This window comes from Macaca fascicularis, chromosome 15, assembly GCF_037993035.2.
Source record: "Macaca fascicularis isolate 582-1 chromosome 15, T2T-MFA8v1.1".
Lineage (NCBI taxonomy): Eukaryota > Metazoa > Chordata > Mammalia > Primates > Cercopithecidae > Macaca > Macaca fascicularis.
In genome coordinates this window covers 11,241,755-11,269,742 of record NC_088389.1, presented here as the reverse complement: position 1 = coordinate 11,269,742, position 27,988 = coordinate 11,241,755, and the positions used below count along the sequence as shown (strand labels likewise).

The 27,988-nt window shown below is 49.5% G+C and overlaps 2 protein-coding genes across 12 annotated transcripts in view; one reads left to right on the top strand and one right to left on the bottom strand.

Moving 5' to 3' along the window:
* DDX31 (DEAD-box helicase 31) overlaps positions 1-27,988 on the bottom strand; it is a 180,699-nt gene that overhangs the window by 22,284 nt on the left and 130,427 nt on the right. For 4 of the 10 annotated variants that reach the window (XR_012424210.1, XM_015436285.3, XM_074016166.1 and 1 more), the window contains 2 exons: positions 23,489-23,558; positions 22,158-22,807 (listed from right to left, as the gene is read on the bottom strand). The exons of 5 other annotated variants lie outside the window; for them this stretch is intronic. Coding sequence is in view for 4 of the 5 variants with exons in the window: in XM_015436285.3 (XP_015291771.3) it covers positions 22,604-22,807; positions 23,489-23,558 (274 nt within the window). In the remaining variant the exon portion in view is untranslated. Of the gene's footprint in view, positions 1-14,291; positions 14,461-22,157; positions 22,808-23,488; positions 23,559-27,988 lie in introns of those variants that run through there. One more of the 10 variants, XM_045374015.2, reaches the window with a different exon arrangement.
* Positions 1-27,988, top strand: part of CFAP77 (cilia and flagella associated protein 77) — a 169,596-nt gene that overhangs the window by 110,112 nt on the left and 31,496 nt on the right. For both annotated transcript variants that reach the window (XM_045374021.3, XM_045374020.3), the window contains exon 4: positions 22,762-22,867. In XM_045374021.3, the coding sequence (XP_045229956.1) occupies positions 22,762-22,867 (106 nt within the window). The remainder of the gene's footprint in view (positions 1-22,761; positions 22,868-27,988) is intronic.

Below are 27,988 nucleotides of genomic sequence, written 5' to 3'. Positions count from 1 at the left end.
GCCTGCAATCCCAGCTACTCGGGAGGCTGAGGCAGGAGAATTACCTGAATCTGGGAGATGGAGGTTGCAGTGAGCTGAGATAGTGCCCCTGCACTCCACCTGGGCGACAAAGGTGAAACTCAGTTTCAAAAATAAATAAATAAATCAAGATGATAGGTATAAATGCTTTTATGAGTAGCAAGTATTTTGTTTTTTAATTAAATTTTCTTTTTTATTTTTTTATTTTTATTTATTTATTTATTTTTGAGACGGAGTCTCGCTCTGTCACCCAGGCTGGAGTGCAGTGGCCGGATCTCAGCTCACTGTAAGCTCCACCTCCCGGGTTTAGGCCATTCTCCTGCCTCAGCCTCCGGAGTAGCTGGGACTACAGGCGCCCGCCACCTCGCCCGGCTAGTTTTTTTTTTTTTGTATTTTTTAGTAGAGACGGAGTTTCACCGTGTTAGCCAGGATGGTCTCGATCTCCTGACCTCGTGATCCACCCGTCTCGGCCTCCCAAAGTGCTAGGATTACAGGCTTGAGCCACCGCGCCCGGCCATATTTTTTATTTTTAATTTAAAATATAGTGTATATGTTTATGGGGTACGTGGGATGTTTCCATACGGGCTTGTCATGCGTAACAATCACATCGTGGAGAGTGGGGTCTCCAGCTCTTCAATTCTACTCTTTTAGTTATTTTAAAATGTGCAGTTAAGTTCTTATCGACGGTGGTCACTCTGTGGTGCTATCAAGGGAGCAAAACCTTTTGACCAATCCTTTCTTTTGTGTTTATTAGAAAACTTTCCAAACAAATAGAAAAGTTCAGAAGCAGCACAACTAACTCCGGCGAACCCACTACCTGGATTTAGCGAATGTTCACCATCTGGCCACTTTCACTTCTGATCCTTCCCTTTAATATTAAAGAAACAAAACGCGACAAACACAGTCTGAAGCTCCTGGGCGCCTCTTCCTAGCCTCAGCCCCTCCCCGTCTTCCCTGAGGACCCTCCCGAGGTTGGAGCACGCATGCTTTCCACCCAGCATGCCCGGTTTTGCTCTGTCGTTAGCGATCCATAAATCACAGGGACTCCCGAGTGGGGTCCTGTGCCCTGAAGGTCACTCTGCACAGTGACTCGCTCATCTCCTGACACACGTTCGCAGCATCACCCTGTCCCACTGTCTGAATCGTCCGCCACAGGTGTACCCATCTCTCTACTGCTAAAGCGTTCCTCGTGTGCCCCCATGACAAGGCCCCGGCAAGTACCCTGGCACACCCGGTGCCCCTGTGTGAGGGTCCTCGGGGTTGATGTCCACGAGCAGAGCTGCTGACTGGAATGAGACCTGCTCTGCCTGTGCCGACGACCCCAGTTGTTTCGGATGCTGGCCCCATCTGCCCTCCCATCTTCTCAACTTTTTCTACCTCCTGTGTCATTGACCACGGGTGACAGTGAGGAAATGACCCCTCCCCGGTGTCACTGACCACGGGTGACAGTGAGGAAATGACCCCTCCCCGGTGTCACTGACCACGGGTGACAGTGAGGGGACACTCCCTCCCCAGTGTCCCTGACCATGGGTGACAGTGAGGAGACGCCCCCTCCCCTGTGTCACTAACCACGAGTGGCAGTGAGGAGATGCTCTCTGTCCTCCTGGTCAGGCAAAGGGTGGGTACCAGTGATCACCTTGGAAAAGGGGAAACTGAGGCCCACAGGTGAGGCTCTCCGCTGAGTTACACACACTTGTTGAGAATCTAGTCTCCTAACACCTGGTCCGTGGCCTCGATCCTCTTGCCCAGTCGGTTTCTGAGTGGCCTGGCGGATCTCTGGTTCTCAGCCCTTTCCATTTCGGCTTCACTGAGCGCTGCCTTCCTTGCCGCCTGCTGCCTGCACTGGTGCCGGAACTGCTAATTGAATTCACCCTTGTGAAAAATGTTAACACATTGCAAATGACCTCTCAGACAGATTCAGAAGTCAGGCGTGTGCTGCTAACCAAGCATCCCGCGTCATTAGCTTTTATGTTGGATCCACAAACAATTAAAAAGTAGCCACAAGCCCGGAGGTCCTCTTCTCTAATTAGCTCTAAGAGTCCTGCTAGGGAGACAGGCGGGGCCTCAGTTCCACCCCTGTTCCTAGAAGAAACAGGCCCTGGAGCCGAGGGGTCAATTAAGAAAAAGGCAATGAGGGGATGAGAGTGGTCCAGGGGGTACAGCAGTCCCCGGGGGCTCAGAGCTCAGCCTCCCAGCCCGCCCCAGCTCTCTGCCAGGACGACAGAAGTGCTGGTGGCCAGCAGGTGGAGGGCCCCCTGCCCGGGAAAGGCTCGGAGCTGGGACTCTCTCTTTTTTTTTTTTTTGAGACGGAGTCTCGCTCTGTCGCCCGGGCTGGAGTGCAGTGGCCAGATCTCAACTCACTGCAAGCTCTGCGCCCGGGTTTACGCCATTCTCCTGCCTCAGCCTCCGAAGTAGCTGGGACTACAGGCGCCCGCCACCTCGCCCGGCTAGCTTTTTGTATTTTTTTTGGTAGAGACGGGGTTTCACCGTGTTAGCCAGGATGGTCTCGATCTCCTGACCTTGTGATCCGCCCGTCTCGGCCTCCCAAAGTGCTGGGATTACAGGCTTGAGCCACCGTGCCCGGCGGAGCTGGGACTCTCAAAGGGTGCCAGGGAACACGTGCGCCAGAACCACTTGGCGGGGGTGGGGGAGGCACCCTTGTTCAAATGCAGATTCCTTGCCCTCCCCTACAGGCCCAGAGAGCCAGAGTGTCTGGGGGTGGAGGGTGACATCTCTGCTTTCACTAAGCTCTTTGTTATTCACCCTTCAGACAGAGAACCCCTGCCTGACATTGTGAAGGAAGGAGAGACTGGGAAATGCAACTTCTTATCCAGGCTGAGGCCTGTGTCTTTGGGTCCAGGGCAGCTGGACTTGAGGGCTGATACCTCCCTCCCAGGGCTGCAGGAGGACTCTGGGGCTCCTGGGCACAGTTGCCTTCCTGTGTCCCTTCCTCTATTTAAAAAAAAAAAAAATCTATTTTATGGTTACGTTAGTATAAAGATGAATATAATCCAGGCTGAATTATTTTTATATTTTTCTGATTTTGAAAGAAATTTAAACATTTTAAGAGTCCCTAAAAGTGTCTTGGGCCCAGGCACAGGACCTCCTGGACCTGATGCGTGGACTGGTCCTAGATCTTCTCTTCTCTCTCCCCTCCTTGCCTCTCCTGACACCCGTTTCTGCAGCGAGCAGAGAGAGGATAGAGAACTTGCCTTGAAGCCTGAAGACTCGAGACTCAACACAGACCTCTCCCATTTCCCTGGTGAGGAACTTTGAGCAGGCCACACACTCTCCACGGGCCTCCATTTCTCCATCTATCATTGGGATTAACACTCCTTCCACTATAGGAAAAAAACTGTGTCAATCCATCAGTGAACAGTTCCTTGGGCTCTTAGGAAGAGAGAGAGGCACCAAGTATTTTTGTTGTTTAATTGGCATAGAACCAGGGTTACAAATTCACGAGCCTGCAGAGGCCTGGCAGATAAAAGGGGATGCTGGCCCCGTGTAAGGCTACAGGGAGTGGTGGGGACTGCGGCAAACTGGGGCACATACGTGGTCTAAAGTTGGCAGCTCCAGCCAGTTGTGGACACGTAGGAATGTGTGCCAGTGTTACCAGATCATCTAACATCTCAGAAAACAAAGCCAGGCATTTGGACTTTTATGTGAACCTTCTGATTTTTAAAAAAAATATATTGGTTACTTAAGATTTCAAAATGCTACAGGCCAAACTAAGCATGTCTGCGGTCCAGACATGGCCTAGAGTCTGCTATTTGCAACCATTTTAGGGCAGTAGTCACCCGATGCTGATCCTGAGTGAATTATTTAATCTTGTTGAACTCCGGTTTATTTATACATAAAGTGGGGCTCACATAACAGTAGTTCCTGTCTAGTAGGTTTCTTGTCGGGATGAAATAACGCAGTCTCTGGAACGTGAGTGCAGTGTGGAAGCGAGGTGGGTGTGGTTCCAAAGGACAAGAGGAGGGAGCCTTGTGTGGACGGAATGTTCCGTGTCTTGACCATGGTGGTGGATACATAAAACAACAGATGATTAAATCACACAGAAATACACACACACACACGCACACGAGTATGGGTGAAATCGGGGAAATCTGAATGACATTGTTGGACTGTATCAATGTCATTATCCTGGCCGTGATTTTATTCTACAGTTACCATTGGGGGAAACACGGTAAGGGGCACGTGGGATTTCTCTGCATCATTTCGTACAAACTGCATGTGAATCTACAATGATCTCCATAAAAGTTTCAGTTTTTTTAAAAAAAATGGATTTAGTGGTAGCTTTGGTACCCACAGGCAGTGTTATAATCACTTGTTAGAAAAAAACAGCGGTGAAACTATAGGCACAAGCAAAGTGCTCAGTAAACAGCCATAGAAGTCACTTGACAGTCGAACAGCCAAGCGATTCAGGAAGCCTTGGGTGCCAAGGAAAAAGAGAGACACCCCAGCCCTGTAGCACGCGGCTCGGGGCTATGCAAGAACACGAGTGCGGTCTTCAGAAACCCCACCCGGCAGGTGGAGAAGGTGGGTCTCCCTAGATGGTGCACGTTATGGATCAGGTGTTGATTTTGTATCGTGGAGAGAAGCCCAGCCCTCCAGCCTTCTCCCTCCTCCCAAACCAGCCATCCACAGTCTCAGGCCCAGCCTCAGAGGCCACCATCTGCCCCTCCGTCCCTTCTCAGCTGCGAGGGTGCCAGCACCTTCCCGGCCCCTGGGAGCAGCAGACTGCTGGCATATTAGAGATGGATTTTAATTTTATTTTAACAAAATAGCTGTCTCCACTGGAAGAAGCATCAAGAGCCAAATAAGGACCCGTCTTGAGCGGAATCACGTTGAACAGACCTCCGCGCTGTCATTGATTTTCCAGGAAGAAAAAAATCGCCTCTGGCTACTAAACCGAATTAGTAGTCACTGATGACCAATTATTTTAGCCCGCTGTGAACGGAGAGCCGTACTAAAATCCAGTTTGTCAGACCCAAGTCTCCCTTCTGAAACACCTTTCAACAAATGTGTACCTAAAGTCCCTCAGAAGGCTCCTCCAGCTTCCTCTCTTCCGCCAAGTTCTCCAGCTCCACAAAGTTTTAATGAGCAGCGAAGATGAAGATGGGTTGCCATGAAAGGGCCCCTCTAATCCACAGAGCACTCCTGGCAGAGCGGAGCCGCACCGGCAAATCAGAGCTGTCAGCCCTCATCCCCCGCACTCACAAAGTGTCAGCCTAATGTTTGCAAATGATAATTTCCATTTCCCCTGCGCGTCCCCTGTGCCTGCATCGGAGATCACCCCCTGGTCTGGGGTATCAATCGCAGAGCAGTCAGGATGGGTTTGATGGAACTAATTTGAAGTTTCTGGGAGGCCTACCCCGAGTAGGAGCTGATTTCATTTCATTCCCCCATTTTCCACTTTATGGGACCGACTTTTGACACGGTTTTGTTGCTAGTGGGCGCATCCGGTGATGAGAAACTTTCCTGGGGCGTTCCTGCCAGGTTATCAGCAAATAATTTGTCGAAGCTCTTAGCAGAGGCCTCGTCATCACGACACAGGCTGTTCAGGAGTCCACGGGCAAGCCCAAAGCCCGGCTTTCCGAACAGTAGAAGCTGCAGCTCCGAAGCCCTTGCAGCCCAAGTGTGAGGGCCTGAGACCCCTGGATGGGGCCCAGCGTGGAAGTCAGGACAAATCGGACTCCTTTGTGTGGAGGAAGCACTTGCTCACGAGTCCAGGCTGGCAAATTGCCAATAAGCACAACTTGACCTGGACAGAGATGAGTGGATCATTCAGACCCGCCTTGGAGCCGCTCAGCACACAGACTAGCCGTTAGGGGCAAAAAGCCTCAGGGCCAGGGGAACCCGGATACAGATCCTGGCTCTCCTGCCTGGCTACTCTGCATCTCTGAGCATCACACAGGCAACTTGCTCCATTTCTCTGAGCCTCAGTTTCCCCTTCTGAAAGCCAGGAGTCTCCATCCTCCCTTCCAGAGTTGTGAGGACTCAGTGAGCTTTGCACATGGAGGGCTTGGCATAGAAAGTGCTTATTAGGATGGGAGGCATTTTGAATCGCTGTTATTCTTCAGGGCAGATCAGGCCCGTCTCCAGCTAAGAGTCCTGCCTGTGTTCACACCGTTCCCTGTCTGGAGTTCCCCTGCCCAGCCACCTCCCGCCCATCCCCAGAGATCTGTCCAAAGCCTCAGAGGAGACGTCCCTTATCCCACACCCTTGCTGAATTAACCTTTCTCTCCTCTGAACTCCAGCCACACTGCAGGTTGCTGTCTACCCTGGCATTGACCCTTGGCACTGCAGGGTGATAGGGCTGCAGCGTGGCTACCCCTGCAGGCTTCCAATTCGAACAACTACTGTGTGGTCTTGAGCGAGACAGTGGTGTTCCCTGGGCCTCAGATTTCTCATCTGTAAAGTGAGGATATCGATATCAGTCTCTCGAGTTGTTGTCCCAAGGATTGAGAAGGCAGGCAGGGAGTATGAGCTGTGAGGATGGTTATTTCTGCTGCATGTTCTGTGACCCTAGAGGGCAGGGAGCCACCTCCACATTCAGACATACCATTAAAGCTCCTAAATGGGCCAGACAGGTGGATGGGTGGATGGATGGATGGATGGATGGATGGATGGATGAGTGGGTGAATGGATGGGTAGGTGGGTGGGTAGATGGATGGATAGATAGATGGATGAATGGATGGGTGGATGATGGATGGGTGGATAGATAGATGGATGGATGGATGGGTGGCTGAATGGAGGGATGGATAGATGGATGAATGGATGGGTGGATGATGGATGGGTGGATGGATGGATGGATGGGTGGGTGGGTGGGTGGATGGATGGATGGATGAGTGGCTGGCTGGCTGGATGGATGGATGGATGGATGGTTGGGTAGATGGCTGGGTAGGTGGATGGATGGGTGGGTGGGTGGATGGATGGATGGGTGGATGGATGGATGGGTGGGTGGATGGATGGATGGATGGGTGGGTGGATGGGTGGGTGGGTGGATGGGTGGGTGGTTGGGTGGATGGGTGGGTGGTTGGATGGATGGGTGGGTGGGTGAGTGGGTGGATGATTCGATGGATGGATGGGTGGATGGGTGGGTGGGTGGATGGATGGATGAATGAGTGGGTGGATGGATGGATGGATAAGTAGGTGGGTGGATGAGTGGGTAGGTGGATGGATGGATGGATGGATGGATGGATAGATGGATGGATGGATGGATGGATGGACAGATGGGTGGATGAATGGGTGGGCGGATGGGTGGATGGATGGACTAATGAGCGAGTGAATGCAGAGTTGAGATCTCATTCACAAGGTGTACCACCCTTCGGCTGTCCCCTTCCTCCCCCTGAAATGTCCTTGGACCCTCAAATCCTGTACCCTTCCCCCTCCCCCAGGCTAATCCACTCTACTACACAGCAACAATGTCTGGCATCATGCCCCCTCCCCTCTCCTTTCACTCAGAAACCATCCCTGGTACTTTCATAAAGCCTTTCCTCTGCTATAACTCCTGCCTCAGCCGTTTACTCCCCAGTCTGGTCTTTTTAGTTTTTCTTTTGAAACAGCCTTATTGAGGTGTGATTTCCAGACAACAAAATGATCCATACACAGTTTGATGAGTTTTGACAAATTTATACACCTGGGTATCCAGTGAAGATACAGTACATTTCCAGGCCAGGCACAGTGGTTCACACCTGTAATCCCAGGACTTCAGGAGGCCAAGGTGGGAGGATTTCTTGAGGCCAGGTGTTCAATACCAGCCTGGGCAACACAGGGAGACTCCCACCTCTACAAAAATTAAAAAATTAGCCAGTTACGGTGGTGAGTGCTGTAGTCCCAGCTACTCAGGAGGCTGAGGTGAGAGGATTGCTTGAGTCCAGGAGATTAAAGCTGCAGTGAGCTAGGATCACACCACTGCACACCAGCCAGTTTCTAAATAAATTAATTAAGAGACGCAGCACATTTCCATACCCCAGAAGTCCTCACGTCCCTTCTCAGTCAGTTCCTTACCCCTCCTCAAGGAGGATCCCCAGTCCTCACCAAGCCCCTGGCCTCAGGTCCGGTGTGGACCTGACCCAATTCCTTCTGCTCCCCGGCCCAGGAGCCCCTCCCCAGACACCAGCGTGGGGCCAGCCCTCCATTCCTGTCTCTCTGGGCTCTGACAAGCCTCAAAGGCCAGTAGGGCCGTCCTGCCTCAGAGCAGCCCGCAGTCCTGCATCCCTACCCCAGTGCCCTGGCAGACCCCTTCAGTATTGCACAGAAGCAGCGACGTTTGCAATCTTGAATTACTTCTGAACACAGTCCTAAAGATTTATAAGGAACAGTTCTGACAGCAGCAGATCTCCCTGGCTCCTCCAGCCTGTCCTTGGCTTCAGGAACCTCCTCTCATTCGTCTTCAGGAAGGAGTTGCTTCCTTGGCGTCTCCTGGCCTGGCTGGGCTCTCTGTTCTCCAGGGCTACTAGGATCCAGGATCGGCTCTGACATGCTGACTTAACGGCTGATCCTCCCACGAGAGAGAGAGAAGGGAATCAAGAGGCCACGTGGCTTGTCCTCGATGCTTGCACCTGTTCTGAAGGATATCAGGGCCACCCCACCTCCATCACTAGGTTCCCCGAGGAAAAGCCCATTTCTTCCAAAGACCTCCTCCTGGGCATTGCAGTTGAGGCCACGGGTCCTCAGGAAAGGAGTTTCCAAAGGCTTTGAGTCACTCGGCTTCTCTACTGAGTGCAGACAGTCCAGGCCTAGAGATTTGGAGAGGGCAACCCAGCACCATCCCTGCTCCGGGGAGCTCAGAGCCTGGTGGGAAAGGTGGACCCTGAGCCAACCATTATAAAGAACTTCAGACACCTTCGCATGTGCAAACTGCAGCCATGGCAGAGTAGGCAGAGCTAAGGGAGTTCAGGCGAAGGAGAGGAGTCCAGGAGGAGGTGGGGGAGGACTCTGCATTTGGGAGGGGGTAGGAGAGGGACTGAGCTGGAGACCCTTGAGAACCATGCACTCTTAAGGGCAATAGGAAGCCATCGGTTGTGCTGAGAAAGATAGAAACAGACCTGCTTTTTTTTTTTTTTTTTTTTTTTTGAGATGAAGTCTCACTCTGTCACCCAGGCTGGAATGTAGTGGCCAAATCTCAGCTCACTGCAACCTCTGCCTCCCGGGTTCAAGTGTCTCCCCTGCCTCAGCCTCCCAAGTAGCTGAGACTACAGGTGCACGCCACCACGTCCAGCGAATTTTTGTATTTTTAGTAGAGACAGGGTTTCACCATGTTGGCTAGGCTGGTCTGGAACTCCTGACCTCAAGTGATCCACTGCCTCGGCCTCCCAAAGTGGCGGGATTACAGGCGTGAGCCACGGTGCCGGGCCCCAGACTTGCATTTTTGAAAAAGCCTTGGCTCCTATGAGGAGCGGGGGACCAGGAGATGGGGGCTGTTGCAGGATCCGGGGACAAATGATGGTGTCTGGGAAAGTCTGGGGTCCTATATGAAAATAGCCAGGGCCCCTGGACTTGGCCTCTATCTGCAGCTGGCTTGCTGGGCAGTGTTGTTCAGCCTTAACTGCCCTCTCTTTTGTGAACATTGATTCAAATTCTCTTGGCCGGAGACACTGCAACCGGAAGGGTGGGAGTCCAGGCTTTGCTACTGGAGTGTGCTGTGTGACCCTGGGCAAGCCATTTGACCTCTCTGGGCCTCGCTTCCCATTCCCACCTTTTCCATGCTCATTTAGTGAGGATAAATAATTAAGATCCTCCATGTGAAACCCTCCAGCGCCTCAAAAGAAAGCTGCAGAAAGGACGGCTATAATTGTTACCACAGGGGCTCTCCGCCTGGGGCAAAAATCGTTCATTTTGGGAGTGGGAAAAATGCCTATATTTTACCGTAAAGAACTACATTTACTTAAAAAACTGAACGTGTTGTAAGGTAGCATCAAAAAATGGTTATGGAAAAAAACAGGAAAAATGGCTCCTAAAGATGCATTCTAGAAAGGTCAAGTACACAGGGAAATGCTAGATGTCCCCAGGGCATGATGGAGTAGGGCTGGGCCCTCCAGCCAAGGGCGCTCCCCATGGCTCCAGAAAAGCAGGATCACCCCCGGATGCTTTGTGGTGGAAAGCAAACGGCCCAGAGAGTTCTGATCTGATGTTCGGTGTGGATCTGTGCGTGGCAGGTGGGGCTGGGAATGCGTCCTGACCTTGAGTCTGGGGACCGGAATCCATCACCCTCATCACCGGCCACGCAGTCTCAGCCAACTCTCAGGAGTCCTTTTTTTTTTCTCTATTCTTTGCAAAAGGGTCATATACAACCACTAAGTAAGCTGAAACATGAAAGTCTCCCTTACCCCATCCCTAGTTCTGCTCCGCTGCCTGAGGCCTCACTGCGGACATCACTGATAGGCTTCTTTCTTCTTCTTCCCTTTTTTTTTTTTTTTTTGGAGACAGAGTTTCACTCTGTTGTCCAGGCTGGACTGGTGCGGTGGCGCAGTCTCAGCTCACTGCAACCTCCATCTCCCGGGTTCAAGCGATTCTCCTGCCTCAGCCTCCCAAATAGCTGGGATTACGGGCACCTGCCACCACGCCCGGCTCATTTTTGTATTTTTTAGTAGAGACAGGGTTTCGCCACGTTGGCCGGGTTGGTCTGGAACTCCTGACCTCAAGTGATCCTCCCGCCTCAGCCTCCCAAAGTGCTGGGATTACAGGTATGAGCCACTGCGCTAGCCTTCCAGTCTTTTTTTCATCCACCCACGTTTGTGCAGAGGCACCTGTACTGTACGTCTCCTCCCCTGACTTCCTGTTTTACGCATGACATGTCTCAGAGATCTCTCTAGCTCATTACACACACAGCCACTTCATTCTTTTCGGCAGTTGCATAATATTTCATCATGAAGGCCGTCGCTTTTACAAATGTGACCAGCTCAGTGAACAACTGGGAGGCACAGGGGGGTCCGAGAACACCTGAGCCCTTGACCGAAGGGCCTGTTCACACCTGCTCTGAGGGTCGACTTCTTTCCCAGTCTCTTAGGTGAAACCTCAGGCTTCCTCGGCTTTTCTGGTCACTTCTAATTACAAAAGGCAATCTCCATGCTCTAATTAATGTGCCCAGGCTCAGGTATCATCAATACTCCCAATTTCATTGGAAGAGGAATTTCTTTCCTCCCCTGGCTGGCTGCTTGGTGAGAAGCGGCAGGGAGTGAGCTGCATTCAGGTGTCTGGTTTCTGCCCTGCCACCATCACTCCCAAGCTCCAGGATGAATGCAAGGTATTACAAGGGGCCTTTGCTGTTAATGCATTAGCCTATTTGATTTGGTGCTATTTTACATAGCATCCTTTTTAAAATTTTCTAATTTTTTTTTAGAGACAGGGTCTTGCCATCTTGCCCAGGCTGGTCTCGAACCCCTGAGCTCAAGAGATCCACCCACTTTGGCCTCCCAAAGTGCTGGGATTACAGGCATGAGCCACTGTACCCAACCTACTTTACTTAATATTCTTTGTGTTTATAAGTGCGACTGACCAGCAGCGTGTATATTCTCCTTGTCTCGGTTGTGATCATAAAATGATTTGGGAAGCTGTTTTTTTTTTTGTTTTTTTTTTTTTTTTTTTGAGACGGAGTCTCGCTCTGTCACCCAGGCTGGAGTGCAGTGGCCGGATCTCAGCTCACTGCAAGCTCTGCCTCCCGGGTTCACGCCATTCTCCTGCCTCAGCCTCCCGAGTAGCTGGGACTACAGGCGCCTGCCACCTCGCCCGGCTAAGTTTTTGTATTTTTAGTAGAGACGGGGTTTCACTGTGTTACCCAGGATGGTCTCGATCTCCTGACCTGGTGATCCGCCCGTCTCGGCCTCCCAAAGTGCTGGGATTACAGGCTTGAGCCACCGCGCCCGGCCGGGAAGCTGTTTTAGAAAAAGTTCTGGAAAGTTCTGGAATAGTTTCTATAGCACAACTGGGAGAGCTTGTGTGTAAAAGTACCCGGCGTCAGGCACTGGGGCTCACACCTGCCATCCCAGCACTTTGTGAGGCCAAGACGGGCAGATCACTTGAGGTCAGGAGTTTGGATAAGCCTGGCCAACATGGTGAAACCCTGTCTCTACTAAAATAAATAAATAAATAAATAAATAAATAAATAAATAAATAAATATTAGCCGGGTGTGGCAGTGTGAGCCTGTAATCCCAGCTACTCTGGAGGCTGAGGCAGGAGAATCGCTTGAGCAGGGGAGGTGGAGGTTACAGTGAGCAGAGATCATGCCACTGCACCCCAGCCTAGGCAACAGAGCAAGACTCCATCTCATAAATAAATAAATAAATAAATAAATAAAAGTACCCAGGCCTGGTTTGCAAGGCTCTACTAAAGTTTTGTATAAGCACATCAGTCAACTTTGATCTTTTATATTTTCCTGGAAAAATTGCCTAATTTATTTCATTTATTGGCACAAAGTTGTACATGATATTCTCTCAGGCTAATTAAAAAAATCAAAATCTTACCTGCATTCAGGCCAGTTCCAGGTTTTGTGGGATAATAAGCCTGGAGCTTATTCAACCTTGGGGGCCCTCTTTAAGAAAAAAAATTCAAAATCACGAATACAAATTCAGGCGCAAAACTGAATAATAAATTAGGATGAGAAAAGAAATCAGAACAAATTGCAAATTTAAATTAGCCGACCAATACCACAAACCACAAAAATCCAGGAAAATAACATACTTAAAAAAAAATTAAAGCTGGGCACGATGGCTCATGCCTGTAATCCCAGCACTTTGGGAAGCCAAGATGGGCAGATCACTTGAGGCCAGGAGTTGGAGACCAGCCTGGCCAATATGGTGAAACCCTGTCTCTACTAAAAATACAAAAATTAGCTGGGTGTGGTGGCCCATGCCTGTAGTCCCAGCTAATCGGGAGGCTGAAGCACGAGAATCACTTGAACCTGGGAGGCGGAGGTTGCCGTGAGCAGGGATGCCACTGCACTTCAGCCCGGGGAACAGAGCAAGACTCTGTCTCAAAAAAAAAAAGAAAAAATCAATCAACACACCCCATATTTATTTATTTATTTATTTTGAGGCGGAGTCTCGCTCTGTTGCCCAGGCTGGAGTACAGTGGCACGATCTCGGCTCACTGCAAGCTCCCCGTCCCAGGTTCACGCCATTCTCCTGCCTCAGCCTCCCGAGCAGCTGGGACTACAGGCACCTGCCACCACTCCCAGCTAATTTTTTGTATTTTTAGTAGAGACGGGGTTTCACCGTGTTAGCCAGGATGGTCTCCATCTCCTGACCTTGTGATCTGCCCGCCTCGGCCTCCCAAAGTGCTGGGATTACAGGTGTGAGCCACTGCACCCGGCTGACACACCCCATATTTATTTTTACCCTATATTTTTTGGTCCTATACTCTTTGATTAAATCTTTACATGATAGTAATTTTTTTTTTTTTTTTTTTGCAATGGAGCCTCATTGTGACCCCCAGGTTGGAGTGCAGTGGCACAATCTCAGCTCACTGCAACCTCTGCTTCCCGAGTTTAAGTGGTTCTCCTGCATCAGCCTCCTGAGTAGCCAGGACTACAGGCATGCACCACCACGCCTGGCTAATTCTTGTGTTTTTAGTAGAGACTGGACTTTTACCATATTGGCCAGGCTTGTCTGGAACTCCTGACATCAAGTGATCCACCCGCACTGGCCTCCCAAAGTGCTGGGATTACAGGCGTGAGCCACCACGCTCGGCCCCATATGGTAGTAATTTTAAAATATTTTTCTATAAAAGTATAAAGCTATTCCAGTCTTTCCGCTAGCAGGCTTGATTGCATTTAAAAAATATTTTACTTTGAAATGATTATAGATCCACAGAAAGTTTTAAAGAGAAAGTTTGTACAGAGAAAGCCCACGTCCTCTTCACCCAGTTCCCCACAATGACAAAATTTCACATAGCTAGATTGCAAAATGAAAACCAAAAACTTGACATTGGTACCACGCACAGATTCCATTCATCTGCCAATTTCATATGCGCTCATTTGCATGTGTGCGTGTGGGTATGTCTGTGTGTGGTGTATTTAGTTCTTGCAGTTTTATCACATGTGTAGATTCGTGTGACACAATCAAGACACAAAACTGTTCTATCATCCAAAGATCTTCCTCACACCCCCTATAGTGAACTCTGCTTCCCTCTAGTTCCCAATGCCTGGAAAATTTCAAGAATGTTAAATATATGGAATCACACAGTGTGTAACCTTTTGAGGTTGGCCTTTTTTGCTCAGCATAAAGGCCTAGAGTTCATCCGAGATGTCGCGTGTAGGGAGAGTTCATTCTTTTTTGTTGCTGAGTGATATTCCCTGGTATGGATGGAACTGGATGTTCTTCTGGTCTATAGCTTGTATTTTCATCCTCTCCTTTTCATTCCTTCACTGAAGGACGTTTTTGTTTTCCAGTTTTGCACTGTTACAGCTAAAGCTGCTATGTAGGCTTCAATTACATCTTTAAAGAAAAGAAAATTAAACAAACAAATAATCAAATGCGATGAACATTTGTGAATAAGTTTTTAGGTCAACCAAAGCTTCCATTTCTCTGGAATAAATGCCTGGGAGAGCAATTGCTGGGCCATCTGGTAAGTATGTGTTTGACTTTTTAAGTAACCGCCGGCCGGGCGCGGTGGCTCACGCCTGTAATCCCAGCACTGTGGGAGGCCGAGGCGGAAGGATCATGAGGTCAGGAAATCAAGACCATCCTGGCTAACACGGTGAAACCCTGTCTCTACTAAAAAATACAAAATATTAGCTGGGCGTGGTGGCGGGCACCTGTAATCCCAGCTACTTGGGAGGCTGAGACAGGAGAGTTGCTTGAACCCAGGAGGCGGAGGTTGCAGTGAGCCGAGATTGCGCCACTGCACTCCAGCCTGGCGACAGAGCGAGACTCTGTCTCAAAACAAAAAAAAAGAAAAAGAAACTGCCAAACAGTTTTCCAGAGTGGCTGTGCCATTTTTCATCCTCACCAGCAGTGCATGGGAGCTTTAGTTTCTACGCATCCTCATCTGGTAGTGTCATTATGCCCTCTTATTTTAGCTGTACTAATGGGGGTATAGTGATATCATAGTCTTCATTTGCATTTCTCTAATGGCTACAGATGTTGACTATTCTTTCATGCGTTTGTTTGCCATCCATATATTCTCTTTGATGAAATGCCTCTTCATGTCTTTTGCCTATTTTCTTTCTTTCTTTTCATTTCTTTGTTTTTTTGGTTTTGTTTGTTTGTTTGTTTGTGTTTTTGTTTTTGTAGACAGGGTTTTGCCATGTTGGCCAGGCTGGTCTCAAACTCTTAGGCTCGAGGAATCCTTCTACCTTGGCCTCCCAACATGGGGGGATTACAGGCATGAGCCACCGGGCTGGGCTTTGCCAATTTTCTTTTTTTTTTTTTCTTCTTTTTTTTTGAGATGGAGAGAATCTCTCTCTGTCACCCAGCCTGGAGTGCAGTGGTGCAATCTCGGCTCACTGCAATTTCCACCTCCCAGGTTCAAGCGATTCTTGTGTCTCAGCCTCTTGATTAGCTGGGATTACAGGCACGTGCCACCATGCCCAGCTAATTTTTGTATTTTTAGTAGAGATGGGGTTTCGCCATGTTGGCCAGGCTGGTCTCGAACTCCTGACCTCAGGTTACCTGCCCCCGTCGGCCTCCCAAAGTGCCGGGATTACAGGCGTGAGCCACCATGCCTGGCCATCAATTTTCTAATGGGATTGTTTGGGTTTTTTTTTGTTTGGGTTTGTTTTGTTTTACTGTTGAGTTTTGAGAGTTTTTTATTCTAGATACGAGTCCTTTGCCAGATATATGGTTTACAGATGTGTTCTCCCTGTCTATAGCTTGTCTCTCCATCCTCTGAACTGGATCTCTCACAGAGCAAACGTTTTTAATTCTGAGGAAGCCCAATTTATCAGTTTTTTTCTTTCATGGATTATATTTTTTGGTGTTGAGTCTAACAAACTCTTTACGTAGCCTTCGATCCCAAACATTTTCTCCTATGTTTTCATCTAGAAGTTGTATAGTTTAATGTTTTGTATTTAAATCTGTGATCCATTTGAGTTAATTCTTGTATCAGGTGTGAGACTTAGGTTGTGTTTGTTATGTTTGTTTGCTGTGTTGTTTGTTTTGTCCAAGATGTCCAATGCTCCAGCACCATTTGTTGAAACGACTCTCCTTCCTCCATTGAATTGCAGTTTCCCTCCATTCCCTTCTTTTGGTTTATTATAACTCATAGATAGTCTAATTTACAATACCCTGAATTATGAAAAGTTTATCTCCTAAAATTCTGCCTAGTCTTTTTCTCTGTCTCCTTCCCCCCTTCCCTCCTGCTGTGTGTCCTCTCTTTCTCTCTCTAGGTCTTTTTCAACAAGAAATAATTCCTGAGAGCAGCACTGTGCCAGTTCACACCAGACATAAACTATCCCCACCCTCGTGATGTTGGTGGCCAATGGCCAAGACCTGCTGTAAATCAGCAAACAAACGAATGAATGAGTGCCCTGCATGGGAGGGTGCCCGATGAGGGCTGTCCTAGGATGAGCTGGTTGGGGAGGAGCCTTCTGGGGAGGTGGCCTCGCTACTGGGACCTGAAGGCAAAGGGGAAGCTGAGTGTGTGCCGAGCGAGAGAAAGAGGATTCTCAGGGCTTGGAAGACCTGGTGGGGGGTGGCATGAACGTCAGGAAGGAGCTGGAGAAGGAGACAGGAGCTGCTGGAAGGGCCCTGTGGCCCGGGCAATGAGTCTGGGCTTAGGCTAAGACATGGGGGGCCATGGAAGGCATTTTAAGCAAGGGGTGATATGATCTGACTTATGTCCGAGATTCTTCCCATGTCAGACCAGCTTCTCCACCTTTGTATCCAAGGTAATGAGCCAGAGCAGAAGTGGGCATAGCCTGCTGGTCTCCTTCAGAGAACCCAGGCTGGGGCCGTTGGGACTCCCAGGGTTTGTCAGTTACTCTCATGCCCCGAGCCCCGTTCCCGGTAATAAGAGCTGCTGGCCGGAGCAAGACACAGGATGTCAGCCAAGCCCGCAGGAGGGCTGAGGGTGCCTTTGTGGTGGCGATGGATGTGGCGGGGACTGCTGAGAAGAGATCTTTTGTGTTGTGAACAGCCTCTTGGGGTAGATATTTTCAGATTGCGAATCTAGTGTCATTAGAAAACACAGCTATAAATTAGGCTGCTCAGAAGCATGGGGTGAGTAATAATTAAGTAATAAAAGTCACCGCAGGGGAAAGGAACTGGAAAACAAAGAACCACCATTTGTAGCTGCACCACAGGCTGCTCTGTGAAGGACCTCTGAGCAGGGGCAGCAGCTTGAAGCTGCTGAACCTTTGCTCAGACAGAATCCCAGGCTCAAACAGAATCCCAGCTCAGCCCCGGCCCAAAGAGAGCTGCATGCAGGGGAGGCAGACTGGCCTAGGAGCACAGACGGCGGCCAGGGAGTGGATATTTAGTGTCTGCTTTAGCTCTACAGCTGTCTCTGGACCATAAGCTGAAACATGTGGAGGAGCCCGGCAGAGAGCAGAGCCAGCCTGGTAAGGCAATAGGGCAGGGTGAGGCCTGGGGCGGAAGGGGAACTTGTATTCAGCGCCAGCCAATTGCTGTAGCCAGGAGTGCAGTCCAGCATTGACAGAACTTACCAAATGTCAAGACACTCCAGGAAGTTGTTTTTTGAATGGAAAAAGTTTTCATTTTTAAGTGTTGACAATGACGTCAAAGTTTAAGACCACCATGCAGTCCACATAAAACGCAGAGTGAGAGGCTCCAGGTCTGCCACCTCCGGTCCCGAGCTGTGTGACCCTGGGAGCCGCTTTCCCTCTCAGGACCTCTGTTTCCTCATTCATTTTTTCTGTGAAATTAAGTCACGGGGTAAGTTCTGAGGTTCTGAACCCTTCCTGCGGCATTTGCATCTTTGAAAAACACATAAACCGGGTGCAGTGGCTCACGCCTGTAATCCCAGCACTTTGGGAGGCAGACGCAGGAGGATCGCTTGAACTCAGGAGTTTTGAGACCAGCCTGGGCAACATAGTGAGACCCCCTATCTCTACAAAAAATAAACAAAAAATTAGCCGATATGTTGGCGCACGCCTGAGGTCCCAGCCACTTGGGAGTCTGAGAACATCGGATAAAAGCTGTGGATTCTCTCCTCAGATGAATGTCTTTACATAGCTGCACAGAAATAATTGCCTGGACCTTCCTGGGACTTTGGGAGGCTCAGAGCCTGGGGTTAGATCATCTCCAAGTCCTTAAGCCTTGAAGCATGAGGCCTGGATGCAGCGCCTTGGCCGCCCCACGTGACTGAACCAGAAGTGCCCTGAACAAGATCCCATGGTGACCCAGGTGCACAGTTTGAGAAACACTGCTCAAAACGCCCTTTGGCTGTCGAAGACTCTTCCATGTTCCAGTCACTGGCCGTGTTCTGGATACCGCTCAGCGGGAACGTGGTTCCTATAGATGTTTCCCAGCGTGTAGGCTGAGGAACCCTTGCGTACAAGTGTCCTGTGGCCGGTGTCACAAATTACCATGAACTTGGTGGCTTAAACAACAGGAAATGATTCTCTCACAATTCTGGAGGCCAGAAGCATGAAACAGGAGTCAACAGGCCCCGCTCCTTCCCAGGGTTCTAGCCGAGGACTCTTCCTGCCTCTTCCAGCTGCTGGCAGCTCCAGGTGTTCCTTGGTTTGGGGTTACAGGGTAGCTCACGTTATATTAGGTTGGTACAAAAGTAATTGCAGTTTTTTTTTTTTTTTTGAAAGTAATTTGAGGCCAGGTGCGGTGGCTCACGCTTGTAATCCCAGCACTTTGGGAGGCTGAGGTGGGTGGATAACCTGAGGTCGACAGTTCGAGACCAGCCTGGCAAAATGGTGAAACCCCATCTCTTCTAAAAATGCAAAAATTAGCTGGGCATGGTGTTGGGAGCCTGTAGTCCCAGCTACTCGGGAGGTTGAGGCATGAGAGTCACTTGAACCCAAGAGGTGGAGGTTGCAGTAAGCCGAGATCACGCCACTACACTCCAGCCTGGGCAATACAGCAAGACTCTGTCTCAAAAAGAATAAAAGGAAAAGAAAAAGAAGTAATTTGACAATGCTGGTCTAGAGTCTTGATTACCTTCCAGTTAGTTTACTTTGGGGTTTTTTCCTCCAAACATATTTGGTAGGCAGTCCAGCATACCTCCTAGCCTATCACTTCTGGCACAGTATCTATTTGTCACTGTCAGTGATGTCAAGATTGATAACGGGTACATTTTATGTTGTGTATATTTACCACAGTAATAACACGACGATCATAGAAAGGGCTGGTCATTCGGTTCAGCTGCTGCAGCACGACCCATCTGTGGGGAATCTCCCATCAGCCTCCACCTGATCATTTTAGCAGCCACTGATGAATGTTCCCTAGATCCATTATTTCATTAGGAGTCACAAAACACTGATTTCCCCACTAATTCTGTCATTCCTCCTGCATTTATGAGCCCTGGTTTTTCTTTTTTGAGATGGAGTCTCGCTCTGTCGCCCAGGCTGGAGCACAGTGGTGTGATCTCGGCTCACTGCAAGCTCCGCCTCCCAGGTTCACGCCATTCTCCTGCCTCAGCCTCCCGAGTAGCTGGGACTAGAGGTGCCCGCCACTGCGCCCAACTAATTCTTTGTGTTTACTATTTAGTAGAGATGGCATTTCACTGTGTTAGCCAGGATGGTCTTGATCTCCTGACTTCATGATCCACCCGCCTCAGCCTCCCAAAGTGCTGGGATTACAGGCGTGAGCCACCGCGCCTGGCCGAGCTCTGGTTTTTCTATAAAGAACTTTCCCTTATTGCCTATTTGATTACCCAAGATCCTGTTAGTACAGGAGGAAAGGCAGGTAAATGCTCTGTTATTTATTTTCAGAATAATGATTTTGTGGCCTAGCAACCTCCAAACTGCACAAGGAGGTTTTCCTTTTTTCCCCAACCAGAATTATACATATATGTCCATGTGTCATATAGAGAGTGCTATATGATGGATTTCAACTCACGGCCGTTGTTATTCTATCTAATCCTCAAATTGTCCTGTCTTTGGCCAATTTGGGCTGGCCCCTGTGGTCCATTACCATGTCTCCCAATAGCCTCTGACAGCCTTCTTGCTTCTGGCATGGGTACCTCCTGGGCACAGAGATCAACCCTTTCTCCAGTGATCCCTGGTTCTTTTGAGCAGAGAACAGCACTTTGAGACCACAGTCTAGGCACTAGGGGTGCTCATTGCTACTGAGTTGTGATCACTTCTAGACTTTTACAGTGGACAGAGATAGGGATAGGAAACATGTTACTTTTTATAAAGAGGAAAACTAACGAGTTCGTGATGATATTTACAATTCAAATTTAAAATTACAGAGGTTTTTTTTCTACTACTTTGATTTTATATAGGTATTTCTTTTCTCCTAATGGCATTTATATAATTACTAATTTGCTTTATCCTGGAATGTATACATAATAGTTTCAAACTAACAATATCAACATTATTATTAGCAACAAGGACACAACTTCAGATTTCCTCATGGTTCTTTTTATCCTCAGGATATTTTACGCTAGGGATATTCTACCCAAATCTCTTTTAAAGTCACTTGAAGCTGGGCGAGGTGGCTCACGCCTGTAATCCCAGCACTTTAGGAGGCTGAGGTGGGCAGATCACTTGAGGTCAGGAGTTTGAGACCAGCCTGGTCAACATAGCAAAGCCCTGTCTCTACTAAAAATACAAAAAATTAACTAGGTGTGGTGGCTGGTGCCTGTGATCTCAGCTGCTCAGGAGGCTGAGGTGGGAGAATCACTTGAACCTGGGAGGCAAGGTTGCAGTGAACTGAGATTGCATCACTGCACTCCAGCCTGGGTGACAGAGCAAGACTCCACCTCAATAAATAAATAATGTCACTTGAAATCATCTGTGTTTATGCCACAACTTGACATACAATTAGGTTCATTTGCTCTCTCCTGTTGTGATATGGGGTAGATGCTAATCCTTTCTCTTTAATTTTTTCATAATTAGCAAAAAAAACCATTTTTTATATGTTTCCAAAGTCAAAACTATAACACAAAGTCTATTCAAAAAGTTCTAGGTTTCCTTTCTGTTATTTCCTTCCTGTTCTCTCCCTCATTCTACAGGTAACTTCTTAGTTAATAAGTTTGGTTTATCTTTTCATTTTCTTCCTCATGAAAATAGAAATATATGTATATGCATCATGTATACGATATACATCATAAATTCTAGGTATCTATTTTATATATATGGGGGCATCCTATGGGACTGGTTAAGGGCACTTATTTAGTTTTTTCTGGTTGTTTCTGAGCTGCAAGTGTGTACAAAAATTAGGGGAGCTGGGAGTTATTAACCAAGTCCCAGACATGCTGGGTTGGCTGTTTCGAGGGTTATTGTTTGGCTTCCTGGACTGTTGGTAAAGACCACAGTCTGACTTCCTACAAGTCTGGCATAGCAGGTGGCTTCCTGGGCTGGTTACTGTACAAAACGGGCTGGTTTCCTGGCCTATCTGCAGATTGTGGCTCATAGTTTTGTTTTTGTTTTTGCTTTTGTTTTGAGACAGAGCCTTGCTCTGTTGCCTAGGCTGGAGTGCAGAGTGACGTGATCTCGGGTCACTGCAACCTTCATCTCCCGACTTCAAGCGATTCTCCTGTCTCAGCCTCCCTAGTAGTTGGGATTACAGGCACACGCCACCACGCCCAGCTAATGTTTGTAGTTTTAGTAGAGACAGGGCTTCACCATGTTGGCCAGGCTGGTCTCAAACTCCTGTCCTCAGGTGACCCACCCTCCTCGGCCTCCCAAAGTGCTGGAATTTCAGGTGTGAGCCACAGCGCCCAGCCCATAGTTCACTTTTATATGTGGTTTGGCCATTGTCCATTTGGATATTCAGCCTCTCAACCTGTTTAGAGATTAGGTCCCACCTGGGAGCAGTTGGCCATTCGCTGCAAGGACATGAAATCCCGCTGCTACAGAGGTTTGTGGCTGAGCGGGTCTGCCTTGCGGTGCTGCCCGCACTGCTCTGGGATCTTACCCTTCTCATCTGTAAGATGGGAATAATACTAGTCTCCATTTTCGTGTTGGGAAGGGGTGGAGCATACAAAATGCCTAGGGTAAGTGCTCCTTGGCTGGAAATCACTGTCAAAGAGAACCAGAGCCAGACACTGATTAAAGGTGGTAAAGACATTTTATTCAATACTATTGCAAAAAGGGAGAAGCTTCAGTATAGAACTGAGTTCAATTCCAGATACAACAGAAGTGGGGATGTTTGGCTGAGGAACCAAGGGAGGGGCGGGGTCAGTGGATGGAAAATTACTAAGAGGAGACGTCAAGGCAGGAAGATCCTTGCTAAAGGCAGGCTAAGGTCATCAGATATCAAGGGTACAGGTGAGGAACCTAATCAGCTGTCAAGGGTAATCAGATGTGAAGGGGTGGCGAATCAATGTAGCGGGACTCTTGGCTAAAACTGGCTTCAGCAGGCCAAGGATAGGGCCCAGGGATGTGGCCTAGTGAGAAAGAGAGCTCAGAGGACCAGACCTCTAACGTTTGGTCAAGGAGAGAGTCCTACCACCATCGCAGGCCCAGCACTCATAAGCCTAGGTGAGGCACCTGTTTCATAGCTTTTGCGGGCTGGGAGTGAGGCTTTCACAGCTGTAGGAGTGATGCACCCTGCAGCTCCTGATGTTTAGGAGGCTCCTGGGGGCGGGGGGTGGGGAGCGGATGCCTCCGTCTTTCCAGGGCCTCAAGCTCTGTCTGAATTTCTTCCCTCCAGGCCTTCCACACCCTTCTTTGATCTGCTGCAGCACCGGTACCTGCAACTGTGGGTACAGGAACAAAAGGCCACCCAGAAAGCCATCAAACTGGAGAAGAAGCAGAAGGTAAATGTAGCCCTCACTCCTGAGTTGCCAGCTGAGGGGGTGGAGAAGAGAGAAGGGCTGGCCAGGGCCAAGCATCGAGATGACATTTGTGTATGTTTGTCATTGGGGGTGGGTGGGAAATCAGGTTGCATCTTCTGACCAGCCTCAGAGAATCTAGAGCTGAAAGGATCCAGTTCTGACCCTACGTAAGTTCAGAGGGTAGAGGACATGGGTCCAGGCCACCAGTCAACAGGCCCCGTGTGACCCTGAGCGGGGATAAGAACCCAGCTGTCCTGACTCCTACCTAGGCACCCTTCTCACCAAACCTCTGCACAACTTCACACACCCAAAATCAGATTTTAGACTAATCCGACCTGGCCCACACAGAAGTATGTCCTGTACAATCTATAGAGAAAAGGCCAATAAGGCAAAGTTGAAGAGGAACCCACTTCTAAAAGGGTGCCTCAAAGAACACATTATATTAAACTTTGTAACATTTTATTACAAATTAACCAGGAAGCAGTATTCCAAACACCTCCCAAGCAGGACATGCATCCTCGCATCTATGCTACCAAGGGCGCAAGGCAGGCATTGTAATCTCTGCTTCCCAGGCATGGAAGTCGAGGCTTGGGGAGACAGTACCTGCACAGGGAAGTTTGAGCTGAGGTCCTGAGGATGTCCAAACACTGCCGATTGCTGGTGATAGGAGTCCCTAGCAATGAGCAGGACATCAGGTCAGTGAGGATTTTAGCAGGCAGGAAAACCATCTTTAACTGTTCATTTGCACTGTCATACACATGTGAAAATACTCACGGCCGGGTGCGGTGGCTCACGCCTATAATCCCAACACTTTGGGAGGCCGAGGTGAGTGGGTCACCTGGTTTGAGACCAGCCTGGCCAACATGGTGAAACCCCTGTCTCTACTAAAAATACAGGAATTAGCCGGGCATGTTGGTGGGCGCCTGTAATCCCAGCTACTCGGGAGGCTGAGGCAGGAGAATAGCTTGAACCCAGGAGGCGGAGGTTGCAGTAAGCTGAGATTGCACCATTTCACTCCAGCCTGGGCGACAGAGTGAGACTCTGTCTCAAAAGAAAAGATACTAAAATGGTACTTCCTGGCTGGGTGCGGTGGCTCACGCCTGTAATCCCAGCACTTTGGGAGAGGCCGAGGCAGGCGGATCACGAGGTCAGGAGACCATCCTGGCTAACACGGTGAAACCCCGTCTCTACTAAAAATACAAAAAATTAGCTGGGTGTGGTGGCACGAGCCTGTAGTCCCAGCTAATCAGGAGGCTGAGACATGAGAATTGCTTGAACCCAGGAGGCGGAGGTTGCAGTGAGCCAAGATCGTGCCACTGCTCTCCAACCTGGGCGACAGAGCAAGACTCCGTCTCAATAAAAAATAAATAGATAAAATAGTACTTCCTTTAAAGTATTCTGAAACTCGAACGTTCAGAGAGATCAGATTGGCCTCCTCCGCAGTAGGTCCAGACTGATGATGGTAAAATCAGATTTGTTCTATGTTCACGTGGTGCTTTACAGACTTCATCAAGGGCGTGGCTCCAGCGTGGCTGGTTGTCATGACAATCACAACCAGCACCCTCCCCAAGCCTCTGAGCTGAGGGCTGGGCTGAGCACGCACCCTGAGTTTCTGCATTTAGTTCTCCGAGAATGCCCTGACGTCAGTCTCTCCTCTTATCATCTCAGTGTGGTTGGTTTATTTGACAGGGAAACTAGGGCTCAGAGAGATGAAGTGATTTGCCAACAGTGTCAGACCTAGGTGTGTCCAGCCTGAGAGTCCAGGCTTTTCCCGAAGGAGAGGTCCCACTCCTGCTGTTTACGGAAAAGCCTGGGGCTCAGCGACAGCGCCTGTGATGTGCTAGGGCCAACCTGGGGATCGGAGGAGTCTTTCTAGAAATCCTGGTACACCTCAGGAGGGGCCAGGAGGGGTGTACGAGTTGGGGGTCCAAGGATTTCCAGGCGTGGCGGGTGCCAGGGCCTCTCCTGGCTCTTCTCAGCCGTCTGCAGAGCCCCAGACAGCTCATTAAAGAGCTGGGCATTGTAATAATATTTTAAGAGCAACCCATGACCAGTTTATTTGTTAATGGCTCAAGCAAGAGTCCACTTGCTATGGTAATGGCCGGTTCCAGAGGGAGCATTACCAGCACAAACTGTTTTCTAGCCCTGCATTAGAGCTGGGAGTTCTTTTGGTTTTTTCGTCTTCCTTTCTTTGTTTTTGAGACGGAGTTTCACTCTTTTCGCCCAGGCTGGAGTGCAATGAGGCAATCTCAACTCACTGCAACCTCCGCCTCCTAGGTTCAAGTGATTCTCCAGCCTTGCCTCCTGAGTAGCTGGGATTACAGGCACCTGCCACCAGGCCCAGCTAATTTTGTATTTTTAGTAGAGACGGGGTCTCACCATGTTGGCCAGGCTGGTCTCAAACTCCTGACCTCAGATGGTCCACCCACCTCAGCCTCCCAAAGTGCTGGGACTACAGGCGTGAGCCCATTGTGCCCGGCTTAGAGCTGGGAGTTTTAATTAGCAGGTATTTCACGCAACCCAGTGTTGGTAAATGCACCCCATCTTCTGGCTCTAGGAGAAAGCCCCTCCTTTTCAAGCAGAGCCCCCTGAAACAGCTCGTGTGGTTTGGAGCAGGTGCCAGCTCTGCATGTGTAGCTGAGGGAATCTCTCTGTGTTGGGGTCTTGGTTTCTGCACTGGGTACAGAAAGGGGTCTGATTAAATGAGGGCCCGCCATGCTGTGTCTGTGAAAGGAGGAAAATATCTTTCTTTCTACCCATCCTAGACTCATGGCTGAGGGCCCTATCACAAAAGACAGGTTTGCAAGAGGAAAGCATTCAAATGTCTTTCAGTTTTATGTGACATGTAAGCCTCCGTAAGGAAATGAAGGCCCAAAGAAATGGTTAAACGCATGTATTTTTAGGCTGGATTTGGTGAAGAAGGGGATAGTTGTGGAGAAACAGGATTGGATGAATAGTGAGATCTTTTGGTGATAAACTGGGGGAAACTTCGCAAGTCCTGTTTGTTCAGATTATCAGGATGTTCTTTACCTGTAGGTTCTGGGGGCCACCTCTGGAATGAGGGTCTCATAACCTGCTTGAGGGGAGAAGGGCAGGGGACGTGAGAGAGACCGTCCTACTTCTGCCCTTTTTCAGTATGCCAACAGCGCATATTTGGAGGTATTGTGAACTCCATCACTTAGCGCGTAGCAGGCAGTCAGAACATACTTGTATCAACCTTGTAATCTTGCTCCAAGATTCTCTGTGTCTGCTATATTGTCCTACAAATGGCTACAAACCCACCAAACGCTGGGAGGCTGTGGTCTGGGGTTGACAGACAATTTACCGGACTTGCTTAGATGGTCAGTTTGCAAGGCCACATCCCCCCAGCCACAGACCTCGGTGTCCTCCTTAAGCCTGTCAGCATCTGGGTATGGCCTGACTGGGATGACCCCAGATGAAATTCATGGCAACAGCTACCGATAAGTGAGCCATCATCTTGGCCAGCTGCCCTGCTCAGAGTTGAACTCAGCAAACCCTGCAAGAACACTGCTCGCCCTATTTCCAGCAGAGAGAACAGAGGCTCAAACAGGTGACATGACTGCTTGCCTCCGATTCCGAAGCCCGGCTCCCTAACCCCCGACTAGACAGCCTCTCTGCTTTGGTTCAAAGATAGTTTCAAAACCTTCTAGACATGGCCAGATGTGGTGGCTCACACCTGAAATCCCAGCACTTTGGGAGACCAAGGCCAGTGGATCACTTGAGGCCAGGAGTTTGAGACCAGCCTGTCCAACATGGCGAAACCCCATCTCTACTAAAAACACAAAAATTAGCCGGGCGTGGTGGCAGGTGCCTGTAAACCCAGCTACTTGGGAGGCTGAGGCAGGAGAATCGCTTGAATCCAGGAGCCTAGATCACAGCACTGCACTTCAGCCTGGGCAACAGAGCGACACTCTGTCTCAAAAAAAAAAAAAAAAAAAAAAAACAAAGGGTCGGGGGGCGGGGGGCTTGTAAGTGATCCATAGACACTTTCAATAAAATTAACACAATAAATCAATAAAAGGGGTTTACTGGGGTGGTGGCACCTCGATTAAACTCGGTGCAGTCTTTATTTGCCGACTCTGCCTTCCGTGTGCTTCACGCCATGGGAGGCCACGTGGAGTTCATGGGGCCCCACCCTTGGAAGCCAGGGCAGATCCATGTTCTGTAAGGCCTGAAAAGTCTACAGTTTGGAATCCTGATTTACGAGAAAGTACATAAAGGAAACCTGAGAGCCTGTGAGCTCATGCCCTGGGCCCCTCCTAACCGAGCCCTGAGATAAAGGACTTGGCAGCATTGGCCTCAGGGCTACTCCACCAGGCCTCTGTCCCCAACACTCCCCTGGGGCTGCAGGTCTGTGGCTCTAGCTGCAGCCAATACTGATGACTCCCAGACCAGGGCTTCCAGCCCATCCCCAGCTGCCTATGCCCTGTCCCCTCACACATCTCAGGACATGACACAGTCAAAGCCAAACCAAGTCTTTTGGATCAGTCCAGAACAGACCTTATGAGCTATGTGGCTCTAACAGTGGACTTGCTGGCACCTGTTAGAGGGCACAGGCACGCAGGTCAGCAGCAGACGGGCTTCTACTGTGTCTCTGAAATCACACCTGCAGAGACACCATGGTGGGGGGTCCCCGAGTTCCCCGAATAAGCTCTCACTCCTCTGCATGAGCAGGCCATGGAGGACCTGTTCTAAGAGACACTAACCTCTCGAATCATGCAGTTCTTCATTCAGACACCATGGAGTCCTGGGGACCCACTGGGACTGCGTTAGCCACGGAGGACAAGTTCAAGGATGACTGAGACACTATCCATGCCCTCAGGGTGGTTGCATGCTGGAATCCCACGTGTTCCAGGGACTGGAATGCTCCGGGTATCCTGGGGTTCCACCCCCCCCCCCCCCGTCTCCTGAGCTGTGGCCAGAGACAGGACCATGGAGGCAGGTGGTGTGAAACAGCCTTGGAGAAGGGCTGGGGCTGGAAGGAAAGTGACCGAGGATCTTGCCATGCCAAGAATCCCAGCCCCCTGTCTTTGTATTCCTTCAGCACGGCCTTCTCCAAATAGCCAGGCGACCGTCTCACCG